The 18,128-nt window shown below is 43.2% G+C and overlaps 1 protein-coding gene across 2 annotated transcripts in view; it reads right to left on the reverse strand.

Annotated features, from left to right (window-relative positions):
- The window catches only part of rasa4 (RAS p21 protein activator 4), a 217,015-nt gene that overhangs the window by 8,775 nt on the left and 190,112 nt on the right, over positions 1 to 18,128 (reverse strand). For both annotated transcript variants that reach the window (XM_048612760.1, XM_048612761.1), the window contains 5 exons: positions 13,618 to 13,810; positions 10,228 to 10,365; positions 8,667 to 8,811; positions 4,413 to 4,585; positions 3,086 to 3,223 (listed from right to left, as the gene is read on the reverse strand). In XM_048612760.1, the coding sequence (XP_048468717.1) occupies positions 3,086 to 3,223; positions 4,413 to 4,585; positions 8,667 to 8,811; positions 10,228 to 10,365; positions 13,618 to 13,810 (787 nt within the window). The remainder of the gene's footprint in view (positions 1 to 3,085; positions 3,224 to 4,412; positions 4,586 to 8,666; positions 8,812 to 10,227; positions 10,366 to 13,617; positions 13,811 to 18,128) is intronic.

Here is an 18,128-nt window from a genome sequence, read left to right on the forward strand (position 1 = left end):
AGACCCTTCTTCAGAAAAATTTTCTGAAGAAGGGTCTAGGCCTGAAACGTCAGCCTTCCTGCTCCTCTGATGCTGCTTGGCCTGCTGTGTTCATCTAGCTCTACACCTTGTTATCACACATCATATACATACAGCTCTCATTCATACATTCAATTCAAATTTAAGCAATTTCATTCCAAACCTGAGAGATGTGGACAGTCTGATTAATAATGGATGGTCTTAGCACATGATCAGGCCAGAGGGAAGAGGGACATCCTCAAAATGGGAAGGAGTAGATGCGTTTGAACTGAACTGGAGGAGGATGATGATACTTGCTGAGTGAATTGGAGGGAATGAAGAACATTGTGAATGAATGGAGAGAGGCAGGAGTTCCAGGATGAAATGGAGCACGGCAGAGTGTGAAGGATGAGACGTATAGTGTGATGCGTAAAGTGTCAGCATGAAGTAGGTCACCACTGGGATGGAGTTTAGGGAGTAAGTGTTCAGGTGGATGGTCCAGAATCCAAATGTGATTTACTTTTTATAAGAATGAACATCTATTAATGAACAAAGACCTTGACATAGACATGAATGTTATTAATGATAATTGGGGGCAAAAAAAAATCAACATTTTCAAGGGGTGGCTTGTCTTCACACTTCTCTAGAATTCTCATTACTTAGTTTTCCCCCTCAGGCTCTCAAACGTTCGACAGACCTAATTTTAAATGGGAGCAGAAATGATGTGACTGGGGAATGAGGTCCATTTGATTCGAGTCCAGGGCTTCATCCATATGAACCCAATGCGTTGCCAGTTCTCACTGACTTGTACCAGCAGGAGTAGGAGTCCGGATTCAGGGAAGGAACATTTCCATCTCTGGGGCATTTTTCCCTACTTCAAAGTGCGTTACAACCAATGATATACTTTTTAAAAGTCTACTCAGTGTTTTAATGTAGGAAATCCAACGGCCGATTCATGTGAAGCAAGCTCTCACAAACAGCAATGAGCCAACAACCAAAAAAAGGTCTTTTGAAGACATTGTTTAAGGCATAAATATTGGCCAAGGTGTTGATTACTCCCATCCTCTTCTACAGAACACTGCCAAAGGATCTTTTATCTCCATCTTAGAGGAGAGATGGAGCTTCAATTTTGAAGCCATTTATCATTCATTATGTATGTTAGCCCATGTAACATATACCACAGATAGTTAAGTTCTGCTGCTTCAAATACTTTGAAGTTATTTATAGCACTAATTGTTTGCAAGGCACTCACACTCACACGCATACACACACGCACACTCTCTCTCTCACACTCTGGGGAGGTGACTACCTTTATGTCAGAATACCACATGTTGTGATGTTATGTAACTGTCTTAAAAAGGTATAGAACTACAATACAAGCTTGACACCTCAACTGCCAGGGGAGGGTGATGGTTCAGAAAACTCAAGGGATTCTGTGGCAGGTCGGGCCCAATTATTCACTGAGGGGTTCTGATGGAGAATACCTGATCTAGAAGGAAATTAAATTACAGAAACACACATCTCCTGATCCTGCCTCTTTTTTCCAACAGCTGCTCCATGTCTCGTTACAAACACAGTCTAATGCCTTCAGCTCAGTTCAATCGAAATACACATGGAAGGACCCAGGAGAGTAGGCCAAACATGTGAGGGAGGGGTGTGTGGGAGCTTGAAGGATAAATGCACTTGCCTATTTTAACTCTGGCAGCCTGGCACAACCTGGGCAAAGTTAAAATGGTTCTGTTATTTTTCTCAGTTTAACAGAAACAAAGGCGTATCATCTTTTTTTTCTTATGCTTCACACCGGGAAGCAGTGTCTTACATGTTTTCACATGTTTGAGCTGGTCTTGTAGATGTCAGCTCCTTGGAGTGAGGTTTGTTTTTCTGTAATATCTGTTCATTTTTTTGCTCATTTGAGTTCCGATAAAAGTAAATACAAGGAGATAAAGTTCTGAGGAAGGGTCACCGGACCCGAAACATTAACTCTGTTTTTCCCTTCACAGATGCTGCCAGACCTGCTGAGCTTTTCCAGCAAGTTCTGTTTTTGTTCCGAGATAAAGACCGAATTGGTCGGAAGTCTTTTGACTGGGAACTTCACAGCTTTCTGCTCTCAACACTGAGTTCATCCATTTCAGATCATAGGCTCGGCCCTTGTTTTGTTTCATTTTTCACTGCTGCTCCTTTACACTTGTTTCTCTCATTTCTTTTTCATTTTAGCGTCAGCGATTTAAAATCCTGCCATTCACACCTGCCCTTGACAAATCTTTTGGTCTTTATTTATTTCCGTGTACCATGTACCCTTTTCCCATTTAATGTTCTGCCCTCCACCCTATCACAGACCTCCCCTTTTGTTCTTTTCCCGAATTCCTTTCGCCCCTTCTGTGAAACACTTTGTGACATTTTGACATGTTTCAGGCTGGTTTGGTGAACAGGGAGGATGAGCAGATTTGTCATTGGAAGGCCATGGTAACACAATGCCCCACAATGAGTGACATGTAGGACAACCAAAGGCAGGAGTCTGAGGGAGGAGCATTTGAAGGTCATGTGATGATATCCCCCAATTGTGTCCAGCTAGAACTGGCAACCCTATTCCTTAGATCATTTAAAAGGTGTCATCAGCAATAGAAGGATGGAAGCAACTCCCTTGGAGAGGTCAAAGGAAGAGGATACAGTTGCAAAGCTATGGGATTGGTGCATACTGGAAGGAGGACAGACACCATGCCTCACAACTTTGCCTCCCTCAGACCCAGATTATATGGGACCAAAAAACAGAAACGTAGAATCTGTGACATTTGAACTCCTTTGAGGAAACGGTAGGACCATGGGGATGTTTCATGTAAGTCCGGTCTGTACCTGAGAAACCCAGATGTGCGGTCATCCTATCTTTAGGTTCATGAGTTATCCTCATAATGACAGCGTGGCAGCAAATCTTTCAAATGTTTGAGTCAGCTGCTTGATGAAATGTTATGTATCATTAGAGAAAAGATTTTATAAAAACAGATGAAACTTTCATCGGCAAAAGGTGAGGGACAAGCACCATTTCACTGCAGGAAGAGTTATTTGCTTAGGGTATAGGTCAAGGTTCACATACCTTACACTGCAAATACATGATTTCAAATTGTCCCCTGCCATCAGTCGAAATGATCTGCATGACATATGAGCTTCCGAAACACTTCTCATCAACTTTCTCAATTGCTCTGATCTTGGATAGCGGAATGCAGGCACTGTTCTACGAAACAGATCAAACAATATCACCATGACTGAGCTGAGGCTGAGGTTTATTCCATCAAATTGAGGAAAGCCCTTCAACAGCAAATCTATACAGGATCAACTTAGGTAGGGGCTTATGGGAAGTAGATATCCAATAGGGAGTGGGTCATGGAACCTGCTATCATCCAATAGGAAGTGGCCATCGAACCTGCTACCATCCAATAGGGAGCAGCCATCAAACTGCTATCATCCAATAGGGAGTGGGTCATGAAACCTGCTATCATCCAATAGGGCGTGGGTCATGGAACCTGCTAGCGTCCAATAGGGATTGGGTCATGGAGCCTGCTATCATCCAATAGGGAGTGGCCATCGAACCTGCTATCATCCAATAGGGAGTGGGTCATGGAGCCTGCTAGCATCCAATTGGGAATGGGTCATGGAACCTGCTATCATCCAACAAGGAGTGGTCATGGAACTTGCTATCGTCCAATAGGGTCGGGGCCATGGAACCTGCTATCGTCCAATAAGGAATGGACCATGGAACCTGCTATCATCCAATAGGGAATGGGCCATGGAACCTGCTATCGTCCAATAGGGAATGGGCCATGGAACCTGCTATCGTCCAACAAGGAGTGGTCATGGAACCTGCTATCATCCAATAGGGAATGGGCCATGGAACCTACTATCGTCCAATAGGGAATGGGCCATGGCACCTGCTATCATCCAATAGGGAATGGGTCATGGAACCTGCTGTCTTTCCAAACTCATTTGCAAAGAAAATGGTTTTGTTCTTCTCCATACTCAAATGGAGGAAATTTCTGCTCATCCAATCAGAATGCCAAATAGGTACTATGACAATTCAGAACTGCAAACCTGCAGAGCTTCAAGACTTGAAATGACAACTTCATTCAAAGACATCAATAATTGAACTTTGATTCTCTGATACCAATTTTCCTTCTATTCGATATTTTGTACGATGCCTGGCTAGACCAGAATTTATGGTCCATCCTAACTGCCCTTGGGAAAATGTTGGTGAGCTGTCTTCTTGAACTACTCCAGGCCATTTGCTACAGAGGTACATCCTCACCACTGCTATTTCTAGAATTTTAACATGTAGAATAAAGCCAACATCTCACTCTCATCATCTAAGATACTGCCACTCCCACAGTTAGTTACAATATTAGAAGTATTGAAGAATAATCACGTACCTTAGCATTAGACATTTTGGAATGACACAGTGCCTCATGGTTTAAGCAAAAGTAATGCTTTTTGAAATGTGATGATGTTAGGATCCCCCGCTCTTTGGCTCGGTGCATCAATAGATATCCTTCTTTAATGATGGATGTTGTCTGCAGTGTCACTCGCTTCTGGGATTCCAACTCTGAAAAGAAGGAAGTACCGAAAGGTGATTTTCCATCACTCTCTGTCCATCAGCTTGTGCTCTCACTTTATTCCACCCTTTATCCTCTTCACTGTGGACCCACTGAACTAATAGGACAGATGGATGGCCTCGCACCAGCTTCTGCCAGTGCTGTTGTTTAACCCTGTACCGAGAGACAGAGGGGGAGTGCACAGACCAGATAGTCTAGCTCCCCATCCCCAGCAATTGTACCATAATCTCGAACACCAACCTCCAAACCCAATGTAATAGCGCCATACTGGCAGCAGATTGGAGCTGTGCAACCAAGACCAGTTGGTAAAGCTTGATTTTCCTCCCAGCCCCTCCAACACCTCCTTTCCCCCTCTCCATCCATGGAAGTTTCCACTTGCACGAACCAGCACCACAACTTGCAGGGCATGCTTCAAATAGGCTGACACATTTTACAAACAGCTTTGGCCAGAAATCCTCATTAGGCATGAGCCACCTGGTTCCATTGCTGTTGTAGCTTCACCAGCCCTACTTGCATTGCTCCTGACACCAAGAATGAAGAGGAATCAGGGTTACAAGCAGCAGGCAGTCAGTGAGGTAGGGTATGTAGTCTTGCAGTATCTATTGGCATGTTGGCTGTGGTCACCGTAGAAGAGGGAGCAGCGGTCTGTTGGCACTTCTTTACAAAGCTGCGGGAACATGTACTTTCACAATGTTCTGTTGACCTGGTGTAAAATCCAAGCCAAACATGGAAGGCGAATGGGTAAAGGAGTCCTCTTGTCTGATATGGTAGGTCTGACTGCCACACTCTGATCCCAGCCATGGATTGTCAGTAGTCAGGCTATAATTGGCCTCAGTTGCCTTTAGAATAGGAAGGCCAGACCCCACCATCTCATTGATTGCCACTCAGAACCCTTTACTCAGAATGTGTTTGTACCAAGATGTGATGCACTCCATGCCTGAATAGTCAGCGATGATCACTGACTAGACTCAGAAGTGAAAAACAGTCACTGAAGGAGGAACCCTACACCCATGGAGCTTTCTGCCCAGGAGCTAAAGCCTTTAGAAGTTAACAATTTGAAGAAGTGTCAGTGAATCCTGACAGACCAAGACCCTCATGAGGACTTTGCAACTTTTCAGCTCGCTGTAGGATTCCAGTTACAACAACAATTTACATTTCTACAGCACCTAATTGTGGTAAAAGACCATATGATCCTTCACAAAAGCGCCAACAAACAAAATGTGACAAAGCCACATATTAGGACTGATGACAAAAAGGTCCACAAAGTGGGTTTTAAGGAGTACCATGGAGGAGGAGGGATAGAGAGAGGCAGAGAAAGTTCACTGAAAGGAAATCCAGATGCCCCGAGCAACATGGCCACGACGGTGAGTTGATGGAAATCAGGGATGCTTGAAAAGCCAGAGCAGGAGGAGTTCAGAGATCTCAGAGGGTTGTGGGGCTGCAGGAGGTTACAGGGATAGGGAGGGGTTTGAGGCCATGGAGAGATTTAAAAATAAATATATTTATTTTCAAATATAGGCATTGTTTAAGCTGCAGCCAATGTAGGTCAACAAGTATAGGGGTGATGGGTGACTGAGTGCAGAGTCCAAGAAAAACCTGGATGATTTGGGACGGGAGCAGGCGATGTCATTAGAAATTGAAGTAGGTGGACAAACCCAAAGAGCAGACATGCAGCCAGAAGGTCACAAATAGGACTCCATAGTTGGGAAAAATCCATTTCAGGCTTGAGACTGAAGCTACAGATATGGGTCTATACAGCAGTGATTGTGTGGGGACTGAGGAAAATAGTTTCTGTCTTCTCAATATTTAATTGAAGGAAATTTCTGCTCATTAATTCAGATATTGGATAAGTGATGCGAAAACTCAGAACTGAAAAACTGCCGATGTTAAAATTCACAATTATCAATAATTCACTTCTGTTTGTTTGAGTATCCGTCTTGTCCATTTTCTTGCTAGGCTTTTTCCTTTGATCGACCTGGTATTTTAAGTTCTGTTCGAATTGATCTACTGCCAGGAACCAGCCACAACAGACAGAGTTCCATTTCAGAGTTCCAAACAATGCACACAGCCTTGTACGGCCCGTTCATCATCGTCTGTATCAAAGGCTGTGGAATGCTAACAAAGATTAATCAGCCATTAATTGGTTAGATCCCACAAGTCTTGTATTGAAGAGGAGATCACACAGTGAACTATTTGTCATCCTCTGTACCTCTCATGACAGCAGGAACTACAAGAGTGGGCAGAAGGAATACCCTTCACCATCACCGACCCATCCATGTGGTCAGTTTTAAAATGGTTTTGTACTTCCAAGAAAGTGGAACATAGCATTCCTACAGTGTGGAAGCAGATAATTCAGCCCAGTGAGTTCACACCAACCCTCCTCGTTTTTCAACTTCACCCCCACAGTGGTCGAAAACGCCCTCGACCTCATCTCCCGCATTTCCCGCAACTCATCCCTCACACCCCCTCCCCACAATAACAACCAAAAAAGAATCCCCCTCGTCCTCACGTACCACCCCACCAACCTCCGGATCCAACGCATCATCCTCCGGCACTTCCGCCATCTGCAATCTGACCCCACCACCAAAGACATTTTTCCCTCCCCACCCTTATCTGCTTTCCAGAGGGATCACTCTCTCCGTGACTCCCTCGTCCACTCCACACTCCCCACCAACGCCGGCACTTTTCCCTGCAACCGCAGGAAGTGCTACACCTGCCCCCATACCTCCTTCCTCACCCCCATCCCAGGCCCCAAGAAGACCTTCCACATCAAACAGATGTTCACCTGCACATCTGCTAATGTGGTATACTGCATCCGCTGTTCCCATTGTGGCCTCCTCTACATCGGGGAAACCAAGCGGAGGCTTGGGGATCACTTTGTGGAACACCTACGCTCGGTTCGCAACAAACAACTGCACCTCCCAGTCGCGAACCATTTCAACTCCCCCTCCCATTCCTTGGATGACATGACCTTCCTGGGCCTCCTGCAGTGCCACAACGATGCCACCCGAAGGTTGCAGGAACAGCACCTCATATTTCACTTGGGAACCCTGCAGCCCAATGATATCAATGTGGACTTCACAAGCTTCAACATCTCCCCTCCCCTGACTGCATCCCAATACCAACCCAGCTTGTCCCCGCCTCCCTAACTTGTCCTTCCTCCCACCTATCCCCTCCTCCCACCTCAAGCCACACCCCCATCTCCTACCTACCAGCCTCACCCCACCCGCTTGACCTGTCCGTCCTCGCTGGACTGACCTATTCCCTCCCTAACTCCCCACCTACACTCACCTTTACTGGCTCCACCCCCGCCTCTTTGACCTGCCTGTCTCCTCTCCACCTATCTTCTCCTTTATCCATCTTCTATCCGCCTCCCCCTTCTCCCTATTTATTTCAGAACCCCGTTCCCCTCCCCCATTTCTGAAGAAGGGCCTAGACCCAAAACGTCAGCTTTCCTGCTCCTCTGATGCTGCTTGGCCTGCTGTGTTCATCCAGCTCTACACCTTGTTATCTCAGACACAAGGAAAATGAGCAAACTCCACACAGACAGTTGCCCAAGGCTGAAATCAAACCCAGGTCCCTGGCACTGTGAGGCAGCGGTGCTAACCACTGTGCCACCGTGCTGCCCAAATATCTCTGGACAAATATATCAGGAATGTGATTTGTGAATTTTCTCTCTCAGCAAATTAGCACCTTAAGATGCAATCTTTAGTTTGGGTTGTTCCTGCTGCCAACATGTGGCTCAACAATGAGGCTGAGGGGCAGTAGGATGAGTTGTTACCACGGTAGGTTGCTAAGATTCAGAGCAAGCCTAGTGATCACATTATTCTACTGTGTGATAACTGAAGTTGTGATTTAGTTTGAATGCTTCCTTTTGAATAGAAAATTAATTGGATGCCATTTCTTGTTGAATAGGCAGGAGAGTGAAAGTATGGCCCATATCCAAATGATGCACATGATGTAACGAATCTATAGATACCAGAACCAGGTATGTTCAACTCTAGTACCTGAGGACTGATGAATGAATTGTTTTAGTGAACTGTGTTTCCACAGAACTCTGAAAATATTCACCTTCTTCCTCCTCAAAGTCAATTAGCTTGACGATGAAATCCTTAAACAGTGTGACTCCTTGGAGAATAAGGGGCTGCAGTGGTGCCATCCAAATTTCCTTCTCCCGAGCTAAATTGGTATCCATGTTGCCAATGCTTTGGATTGCCTGCAAGACAGAAAGCCTTAACATCTGTTCTGTACACCATTCATTGTTAAAATGAATGAAGACGTCTCCTGGTAGAGCAGTTTTCAACGTCTCAGGACTTCCCATTGCCCTTCACCACCAATGAAGTACTGTTTGAAATGTAGTTATCCTTGTGTTATAGAAAACTACAGCAAATTTGAGCACAGCAAGATCCCATAAACAGTAATGAGGCAAAAACCTGATTACTGGTTTTCAGTCATGCTGGTAGAGGGATAAATCTTTCCTGTCAACAAAGCTACAGTGTTTTGTTGCTGTATTTGGGTCGATGTTTCCTTATGATCTCATAATAATATACAATCTTTTCTTCTTCATCAAGTTGTACTTTGGTATTCTGTACTCTTGGAACAGGATGCACTAATTATGTTCATTTTTTTGACTGATTCAATTAAATCCATTTAACCTTTTAATAGTTCATTACCCTTTGTCTGTTTAATGTCTGCATGATCATGTTGCACATCATATTTAATTTAAACGTAAACACTTATTGTAGAATCATCTTTATTCTACAATTACTCACTGAGCCAATCAATTCTGAGTCTGTAAATGTTTTCTGATGATGTATGTTTTGATGCTATTATAGGATGTTTGTGTTTCTATTGTCTATCCCACTCTTATTTTACAGGAGGTTTATCTTTGGAGAGTCACATATTTTCTGATGATGGACTTCATGTAGAATCAAAGAGTCACACTGTGGAGAAGGAGACCATTCAGCCCATTGTGTCTTTGCCAGGTCTGTTTAAAAGACCTGTTTGATTAGTTCCATTCACTCTCTTTTCACATAAAAATGCATACTTCTCCTCTTCAGGCATTTACCAATTTCTTTTTGTAAGTTACTATTGAAGCTGACTCCACTGTCCCTTGCTTTCTGATCACACAGCTTTCTGTAGAACTGATACCTCCTTATCGTCCGACTGGTCCTTTTGGCAATTACTTTAAACCCACAACCTCTGGTTACCAAACTTTTTTAATGACTTATCACGACAAGTTCTGTTCCCTGATTAGCCTGTGTTCTCTGAACTACATTAGCTCCTGGTGCCTGAAAATCTCAGGCTAAAAATGTTCCTCCTTATTTTCAAAACCCTTCAGCATCCTGTTCCTCTTTATTTCTGTAATCCCTGCCAGGCCTACAAATCTGTGAGATATTGTCACACACCCAATTCCGGCATCTTCTACATCTTCGATTTTAACTCACCTACCATTGGTCTTTAGTTGCCTAGGCTCTAAGATCTAACACTCCTATCATACACTCCTCCCCTGTCCTAAAGTCCTAAATTTTCTTTTCTCTGATTACACTCATAGGGCACACCTTGGAGGACTATACTGCATTAAAATTTCACGCGAGATAATGTCAAACCACCCAGTCACAGGAGAGCTCACCTTGGCCAGAAGCAATAAAGTTCTGCTGGTCCGTGCATCTGCATGTTTCGGGCGTAGGTAGAAGAGTTTGGGAGACATGATGGCAGGTGAGAAGAACCGCAAACACAGAAAGCTGGTTACTGCGATGTACTTGATATTCTGTGCAGAAAGTAACAGCATGATTAATCAGAGGGCAACATCTCTAGGTCTCCACCTGCCCTTTGAACAAACTTTCCAAGGTGTTCCCTCTCGTCCTCTTTCCCCATTGGCCTACAATCCCTGTTTTGATTATATATCCAATTTGACAGCTATGAATGAAGCCTCTCCCCTCTCTCAGCCCCCTTACAGGCCGTGCAATCTAGATCACGACTGGTTGCATAGCGTTTTTAAAAAAGATCCAGAAATGTTGAAATTCTGAAATTAGAGCAGAATATATTGCAAAACACACAGCAGTGCAGAAACCAGACACAGTGAAAAATGTGCAAAATTTTGTTGGTGGTATTGGTTTAATCAGAATCGGGCACTTTAGTTACACTGGAGAAAGAAATGAAGGGAAAAGATGTGCTCAAACTATAATTCCTCTGACAATTCAGAAAAAAACCCAGCAATTAGTATCGGTTTGGTGAGGGATGCCCTCAGTGTTTGTGGCACAGAATGGCTCCTGAAGTGGACGAGCCATTGGTATCAGAAAGGGCCACAATAACATCACTATTTCCTCAGGAGGCTAAGGAAATTCAGGATGTTTGTAAAGACTCTCACCAATTTTTATAGATGCACCATAGAAAGCATTCTGTCTGGATGCATCATAGTTTGGTAATGGCAACTGCTCTGTCCAAGACCATGAGAAATGAGAGAGAGTTGTGAACACAGCCCTATCCATCATGTGAGCTAACCTTCTATCCATTGACTCAATCTATACTTCCCACCGCCTCGGAAAGGCAGCCAACAAAGACCCCTCCCACCCCGGTTACAATCTCTTCCAACCTCTTCTGTCGGGCAGGAGATACAAAAGCTTAAACACACGGACCGAGAGATTCAAGAACAGCTTCTTTCCTGCTGTTATTAGGCTTTTGAATAGACCTCTCAAATTTTAAATTTAATGTTGACCTCGCTCTTTGTGCATCTTCTATGCGGCTACAACATTGTATTCTTTGCTTTGTTCTATTATCCTAATGTACCTTGTATGGTATGCTCTGCCTGTACTGCATGCAAAATAGAACTTTTCACTGTACCTAGGTACATATGACCATAATAAATGAAATTGAAAAAATGAAGAACCAAAGGCATCCCTCTCCATTAGGTAGAGAGCGAGAGGGAGAACGATTTGTGATGGGTTTAAGAATAGCTCGAGAGTAACTTAACCACATGTGTGTGGTAAGGTATTGAAGCAGGGCATCCATGAACTACCACAGTCACTTCAGGGACTGGCTTTATTCTGCATCACACCCTAGTCAGCTAGCTAACTGCCTCCCCATTGGTCTCACACTCATATTTTTATGCAGATATGTTTTCAATTCCATCAATTCATAGCCACTGGGTGAAAACCCAAGATCCAATTATTGGAAGCCTCTGCTGAGGCCATCTGGAACCTGTTGGATATGTCCCCCAGCCCTATCCAGCAAAGCCAGGCTTGGGGAAGACTCAAGATTAACAACACCGTCAAGCTCCCCTCTTATTTGAGTCCTTTTTCTAAGTCAGTCTGAGTTGCTTTTCCATGTGAAATTAAACTTAGTTCCTACCAGTACATAATCCATGGTAAAGAGTCAAAAATGCACTTATCAGTATCTAACCCTGTTGTGGAGCTCCACCTGGCTGTTAACTACCTGCCTTTTCACTCAAAGTGGGGATCTTTACAATTCCAAGTGATCATTTGAACATTGATATCTGAGCCAACTTTACTGAGCTGTGTAATTATGTTAATGAAAGGTAAAGAATGTCCTACTGACGTGTAAAACATTTCGGAGGTGTATCTCTGGCCCAGCCTCCTCCTGCTCTCTGAGGAGTGATGGGTAGAAGAATTGGGGCAATATCTAGCTTCTGGATGGACTTACTCAGAAGAGACAGAATACTTTATTCATTCAAATTCAAAAACAAGGCGACTTATTGACCATTTTGTTTTGACAATATATTATCTAGATTTTCCCGCCATGCTGTTTTCATTGCTATTCCTCATGTGGGCGAAGGATTGAGTAAATGAGCCATCCCAACTCTTTACAAATTCCCACCACAAAACATATCCCTACCAGCTCAAGCATTATCTCTCTGATGTTCCCATTCTCTCTGCCTCTGCCCATGTTTAATGCTTTCAGAAGGTGGCACTTGTGGACTTTGGGAATTCAGAGAAGAGGACTTGCATCTGAATCCCACAGGTTAGAGTTCCTGTTCCAGGACATATTTGACACTAATGTACACCCTTCACATTTTTCTATTATCTTTGATTTAATTTGATTTATTATTGTCACATGTACCTAGGCACAGTGAAATGTTTTGTTTTGCGTGCAGTACAGGCAGATCATACCATACAAAGTACATTAGGGTAATAGAACAGAGCGAGGAATACAATGTTACGCATCAGAGAAGGTGCACAAAGAACGAGATCAACATTTAAATTTAAAATTTGAAAGGTTCATTCAGAAGTCTGATAACAATGGGGAAGAAACTGTTCTTGAATCTGTTGGTATGTATGTTAGGGCTTTTGTATCTTCTGCCCGATGGAAGAGATTGGAAGAAATTAAAACCAGGATGGGAGGGGTCTTCGATGATGTTGGTTGCTTTCCCAAGGCAGCGGGAAGTGTACAGGTAGCTCTGCTATAACGTGTGTTTCATTAATGCAAATTGGCTGGATCGCGATTGATGAATAGCAGATGCTGTTTGTATAACGTGAACTTTCTGCTGTACAGGTATAGCGATTTCCCTATAACGCAATTTTCTATAGCGTGATGTCACACAAGAACACAACTATCACATTATAGGAGAACTACCCGTAGATGGAGTCAGTGGATGAAAGGTTGGCTTGCAAGATAGATGGGGCTGTGTTCTCTGTAGAGTTGTGAGAACGTGCGAAAGTATTAAGTGTCTCTGGTACATGAATAAAAAGTGCCTTTAACTTCTAATGCAGGCACAGAGATGAGTCTGAGAAGACACTGGAATTAATAGTACATTCAATGAAAACATCATATAACTCAACTACACAGCAGATTATCCAGCATTGACAAATTTAGATAAAAGATCACAGCTGAACCACTGAGCTACCTCTCCCTTTCAGAAGCGGATAGGACCTTGTGCACTTTATGGATCTTATTTCAGATTTCAGGATTCTTCACACCAGTGCACAGGGAGACCTAGAGACATGATCAGACATAAGACCCTTGAGAAAGGTAGTGAACTCAATGAAATGGCCACTGTACACACCTTGTAGAGATCCTGAGGGAATTTCTCCTCCACACTTTTGAAAAGCTGTTTGAAGGTGGCTCTGATCAAGGAAGGACACTGATCCACCGAGTTCACAATGGCTTCAACTAACTCTGTCAGGTAGGACTGAAGACACTGTGCACTCTGCTGAATGATATCTGCCTCAGACTGGCACCGATGGAGGCCTGAACATCTGAAAGGAAGATGGTTTAAGACACAGAATATACATTATGCAATTGACTTTCTTGTGCAGTGTATACACTGCTGCTATCATGGCACAGCATGCTATAACATTCTGCAAGGGGAGATTGTCAAACAGAATACACAATTCACTGCTCTCTGTGGTGTGTTACAATCCCAGTCCAGATGCCAAATTTATATCATGATCTGGCTCAGAACCACTAACATTGATTTTAAAAAAAAATTGACAAAGCTTGAGATCCTAGGCACTCACTAAGAGAATAAAACAACAGGTTTCCAGGTTTTTGAACAAACTGCAATCAATTTTACTATACAATTACGGAGCGAGATACAATGTATACACAATTTATGTCCAACATCCAGATTTTTTCCAAGGTAAATATGCTAACAGAGAAACTATGGCCGAACACCTCAGAGAGCATATCAAATCGCAAAATGGTCAAGACAGATCCCACAGATTTCTCACCAAATGCTAGATGTCAGTGGCACTATGCATCATCAAACCTCATCAAACTTTACAACGGATTCTCACTTTTTTTCTCTTTCAATGACGTAGATTCAGAATTCGCCCACAAGGCTCTCCATCACAAATGGCCTCAAGGGTAACAAGGTGTAGAGCTGGATGAACACAGCAGGCCAAGCAGCATCTGAGGAGCAGGAAAGCTGATGTTTCGGGCCTCAACCCTTCTTCAGAAAAGGTGGTTCGCATTCTGTAGTTCACTCTCCAATCAGGACTTTAAATTCTGGAAACTACAGTCTGGCAGTTGCTCGCATAATTTCAGCCTGTCACAGATAGCTAACTTCAGCCAGCTTGTAATGCCTTTGTAGTTCTCAGAGTTTTAAGGTTGCTCAGCTGTAGAAAACACATATTGCAACACCATGCTACCCGGACTTTTTCTGAGTTTTAAAAGCTCAGACCCTGCTACCTTTTCAACACTGAGCATTTTCTCCCTGCTCCTGGTACCTGATTAGAAGCCTCCCCATATGTAATGCTTTTCTCCCCTGACTGCCTCCATTCATCCCTTAAACTGTTCTGATTGATCTACTGTAAATCTTGCAACAAGCTCTGCTGTTATTTGTCGGCATAACTGAATGGGACTAAAATTTTGCAATAGTCAAATGTAGCAACCCCTTGAAACTCATTTTGCTGAATATTACCATTTTAAACAGATTGCTGGCTTACATAATACAAATTGCATACAACCAAAAAATAGTGTCAACACAGGTGCTCAGGCTTTTTTTCCTAACAGGTTATCGATGCTTCTCTTATCATTATACTGCAACTGAAAGGAAGCAGCTTGATGACTGTTCAATTTTTGCAGATTTCTAAGGCATACTTTCTACACTCTGGGTCAAGGCCATCTCTGATTCCAAAGTCGAGACAATAAGCACAACATTTGCATCACAAGTGCAGTACAATCAATTCCAGCATTCTGAACCAAGGGGCTATTGGCAGGTTTAAGATCATTAGCGAGAAAGGAGGTGGATGAGGCTATTCCATCCAGTCAATGGGGCTGGTTACTCAGTAACCTCGACCAAAGCCATCCCATAATGACTATCACCTACATAGTGTTAGAGTAAGTGCTGTGAAGTATCTCTCTCTCTCGTTAAGTTGTCTTCTTCTCATTTGCCCCCTTTTACCCTCTGTTCCTCAATCTATTGGCCTCGTTTTTCTTTGTAGATCTGTTTTGCTCTTCTGCTATTTTCCTACATCAATTATATTTCTGTTTTACCCGACTTACTATTTCTTTCTTTACTTTTCTATCACGTCGCTCAGATGTCTGAGTCTGCTTCTCCTCTCAGACTTCCTCCTCTCTAAACCATAGAATCCCTACAGTGTGGAAGCAGACCATTCAGCCTATTGAGTTGACACCAACCCTCCGAAGGGCATTCCATCCAGACCCACACCCCTACCCTATCCCTGCATTTCCCATGGCCAATCCACCTAGACTGCACATCTTTGGACTATGGGAAGAAACCAGAGCACCCGGAGGAAACCCACGCAGACACAGGGAGAATGTGCAAACTCCACACAGACAATCACCCCAGGGTGCAACTGAACTGGGTCCTTGGTGCTGTGAGGCAGCTGTGCTAATCACTGACCTACCATGCACTCTACGTTCTGTTCAACCTATTGAGCCAGATACCTGAAGAATATATTGCAAACCCCGAGAAATTGGATCAACAAATTATGGGAAACTGAAGGCAACGTTTTGAGAATACGACTAGGACTTGGCTTCAGAGTAGGTACTGGTTGCCAGTGAAGAGACTAAGGACATACTGAGAGATATTGAAGGCAGTGGAACAAACAGATAAGGAGAGAAGGAAAACAAAAATGATGGAACTACGAGAAATGGTTGAGAATGAGAATACAAGAAAGAACAAGATAGAGGCACAAAACAAAAGGGACAACATGAGAGAAAATACATAACAGAGCAAGAGAACATGGAGAGATAATGAAATAAAGAGGACAAAGAAGACAGAACATGACAATAATTGAATTACAAAGTACACTGAATAAAACATACAACTGGGCAACACCACAGAAATTATGTAAAATATTCCACACAGAATTAAAACTGGTGATAGGCATTGTTACATATTACATTTACATCAGTTACAGGTTTGATTTCCATATTTGTCCTCTGATTTGGAATGTGAAGGTGTTAATACATTCACACACTTGAAACTTGCACTGATTTAGTTTCAGCACTTATTGTTCTGTAGCAGTCTCTCAGAGAATAGAGGATTTAGTCAGCCTGCTGTATAATACATCAATGGTGCATACACAGCTTTAGCCATTGCTCTGCCAAAGGAAGGTGATTCATTAACGCACACATCAGACAGGGCGCAGAGAATTCATTCATCAGTCAGAGTACAAAGTGAGAATGTGTGGCACAGTGGGCTAGCCTGCTGAGCTTTCATCTTCCTGACCTGGGTTTGAACTCATCCCCAAGTACAAAAAGCCAGTCTGTCTGCCAGTTATAGGTACTTCGAGAAATGAGCTGACCATCCCCAGGAGTTAATTACTGACAGATTGGCACAAATTGTTTCCATTTCACCTTCTTCATAATCACAGTGATTGGTGCGGATAACGGGAGATAGATTTGTATTTTACAGAATTGGATTGTCCTGGTCCATGGCTATATTTTCTTTAGAAAGTGTCTCAGGCAAGAGGTGTGATAGTCACTGCAGTAAAGGAGTGTGCTGCTCAATATTCAGTAAAATGACTGGATAACCTTGAGATACAGCAGTAGTAACCCTTTGTGATTCAAATAGGATATCTGTGTCTTTCATACATGATGTGGCTCCAGGCTTTTTGAGGACAGGCTGTGGAAAAAGTTAGTAAAATATGCTCCAAGGCGAATCATTTGTGATGGTTTACATCACATCAAGAGACCACACAGAATACAAGGCTGATCAGACTCACCTACAGAAATCAATAAAACTGGCCTTGCATAATAATGTAAAATAAACACTGTTACACACCCCCGCATTAGCGGATTATCTCGTGCGACTTAATAACCTTCTAACTACCCTCTTCCATCCTAATATTCTAAGCAGGCAAACACTTGAATTGTCAACTCTCTGTTTCAGATTCTGACTCCTGTCCAAGGGGAAGACCAGTGGAACTGGTGAATGACACATATTGTTCTGACTAGCCTTGTATACTACAAAATGGAAGTCCAGTATGACCAGTGCATTAATTTGCACGTATTACTGGTTTTCACTGGAGCATGTGTGATCTTTTTGTCTCAATCTTATATGTGCTTGCAACCTGAAGGGAAGAGGGCCTCTGGGAGACAATACTCATTGAGAACTTGGGACAGGAACCTCTTCACACGTGGGTGTGCAGCTGTTTTTTTTTTTGAATTATCAATTAATTACTCACGAGATGCAATCTTCGGCTGTACAGCTTCAAACTCATGAACATTTACATAGAAACATAAGAGAGAGGAGCAGGAACACACCATTCAGCCCTTCGAGCCAGCTCTATCATTCATTGGGATCATGGCTAGTCATCGAGCTCAATACCCTAATCCCACCTTCCCCCCACATCCCTTGATTCTTTTAGCCACAAAAGCTATATCTACCTCCCTCTTGAAAACACATGATGTCTTGACCTCAGAGATAGTAGGAACTGCTGATGCTGGAGTCTGAGATAACAAGGTGTAGAGCTGGATGAACACAGTAGGCCAAGTAGCATCGAAGGAGCAAGAAAGGTGATGTTTCGGGTCTGGACCCTTCTTCAGAAATAGGGGAGGGGAAGGGGGCTCTGAAATAAATATAGAGAGGAGGAGGCGATGATA

The sequence above is a fragment of the Rhincodon typus genome, chromosome 26, assembly GCF_021869965.1.
Source record: "Rhincodon typus isolate 14 chromosome 26, sRhiTyp1.1, whole genome shotgun sequence".
Lineage (NCBI taxonomy): Eukaryota > Metazoa > Chordata > Chondrichthyes > Orectolobiformes > Rhincodontidae > Rhincodon > Rhincodon typus.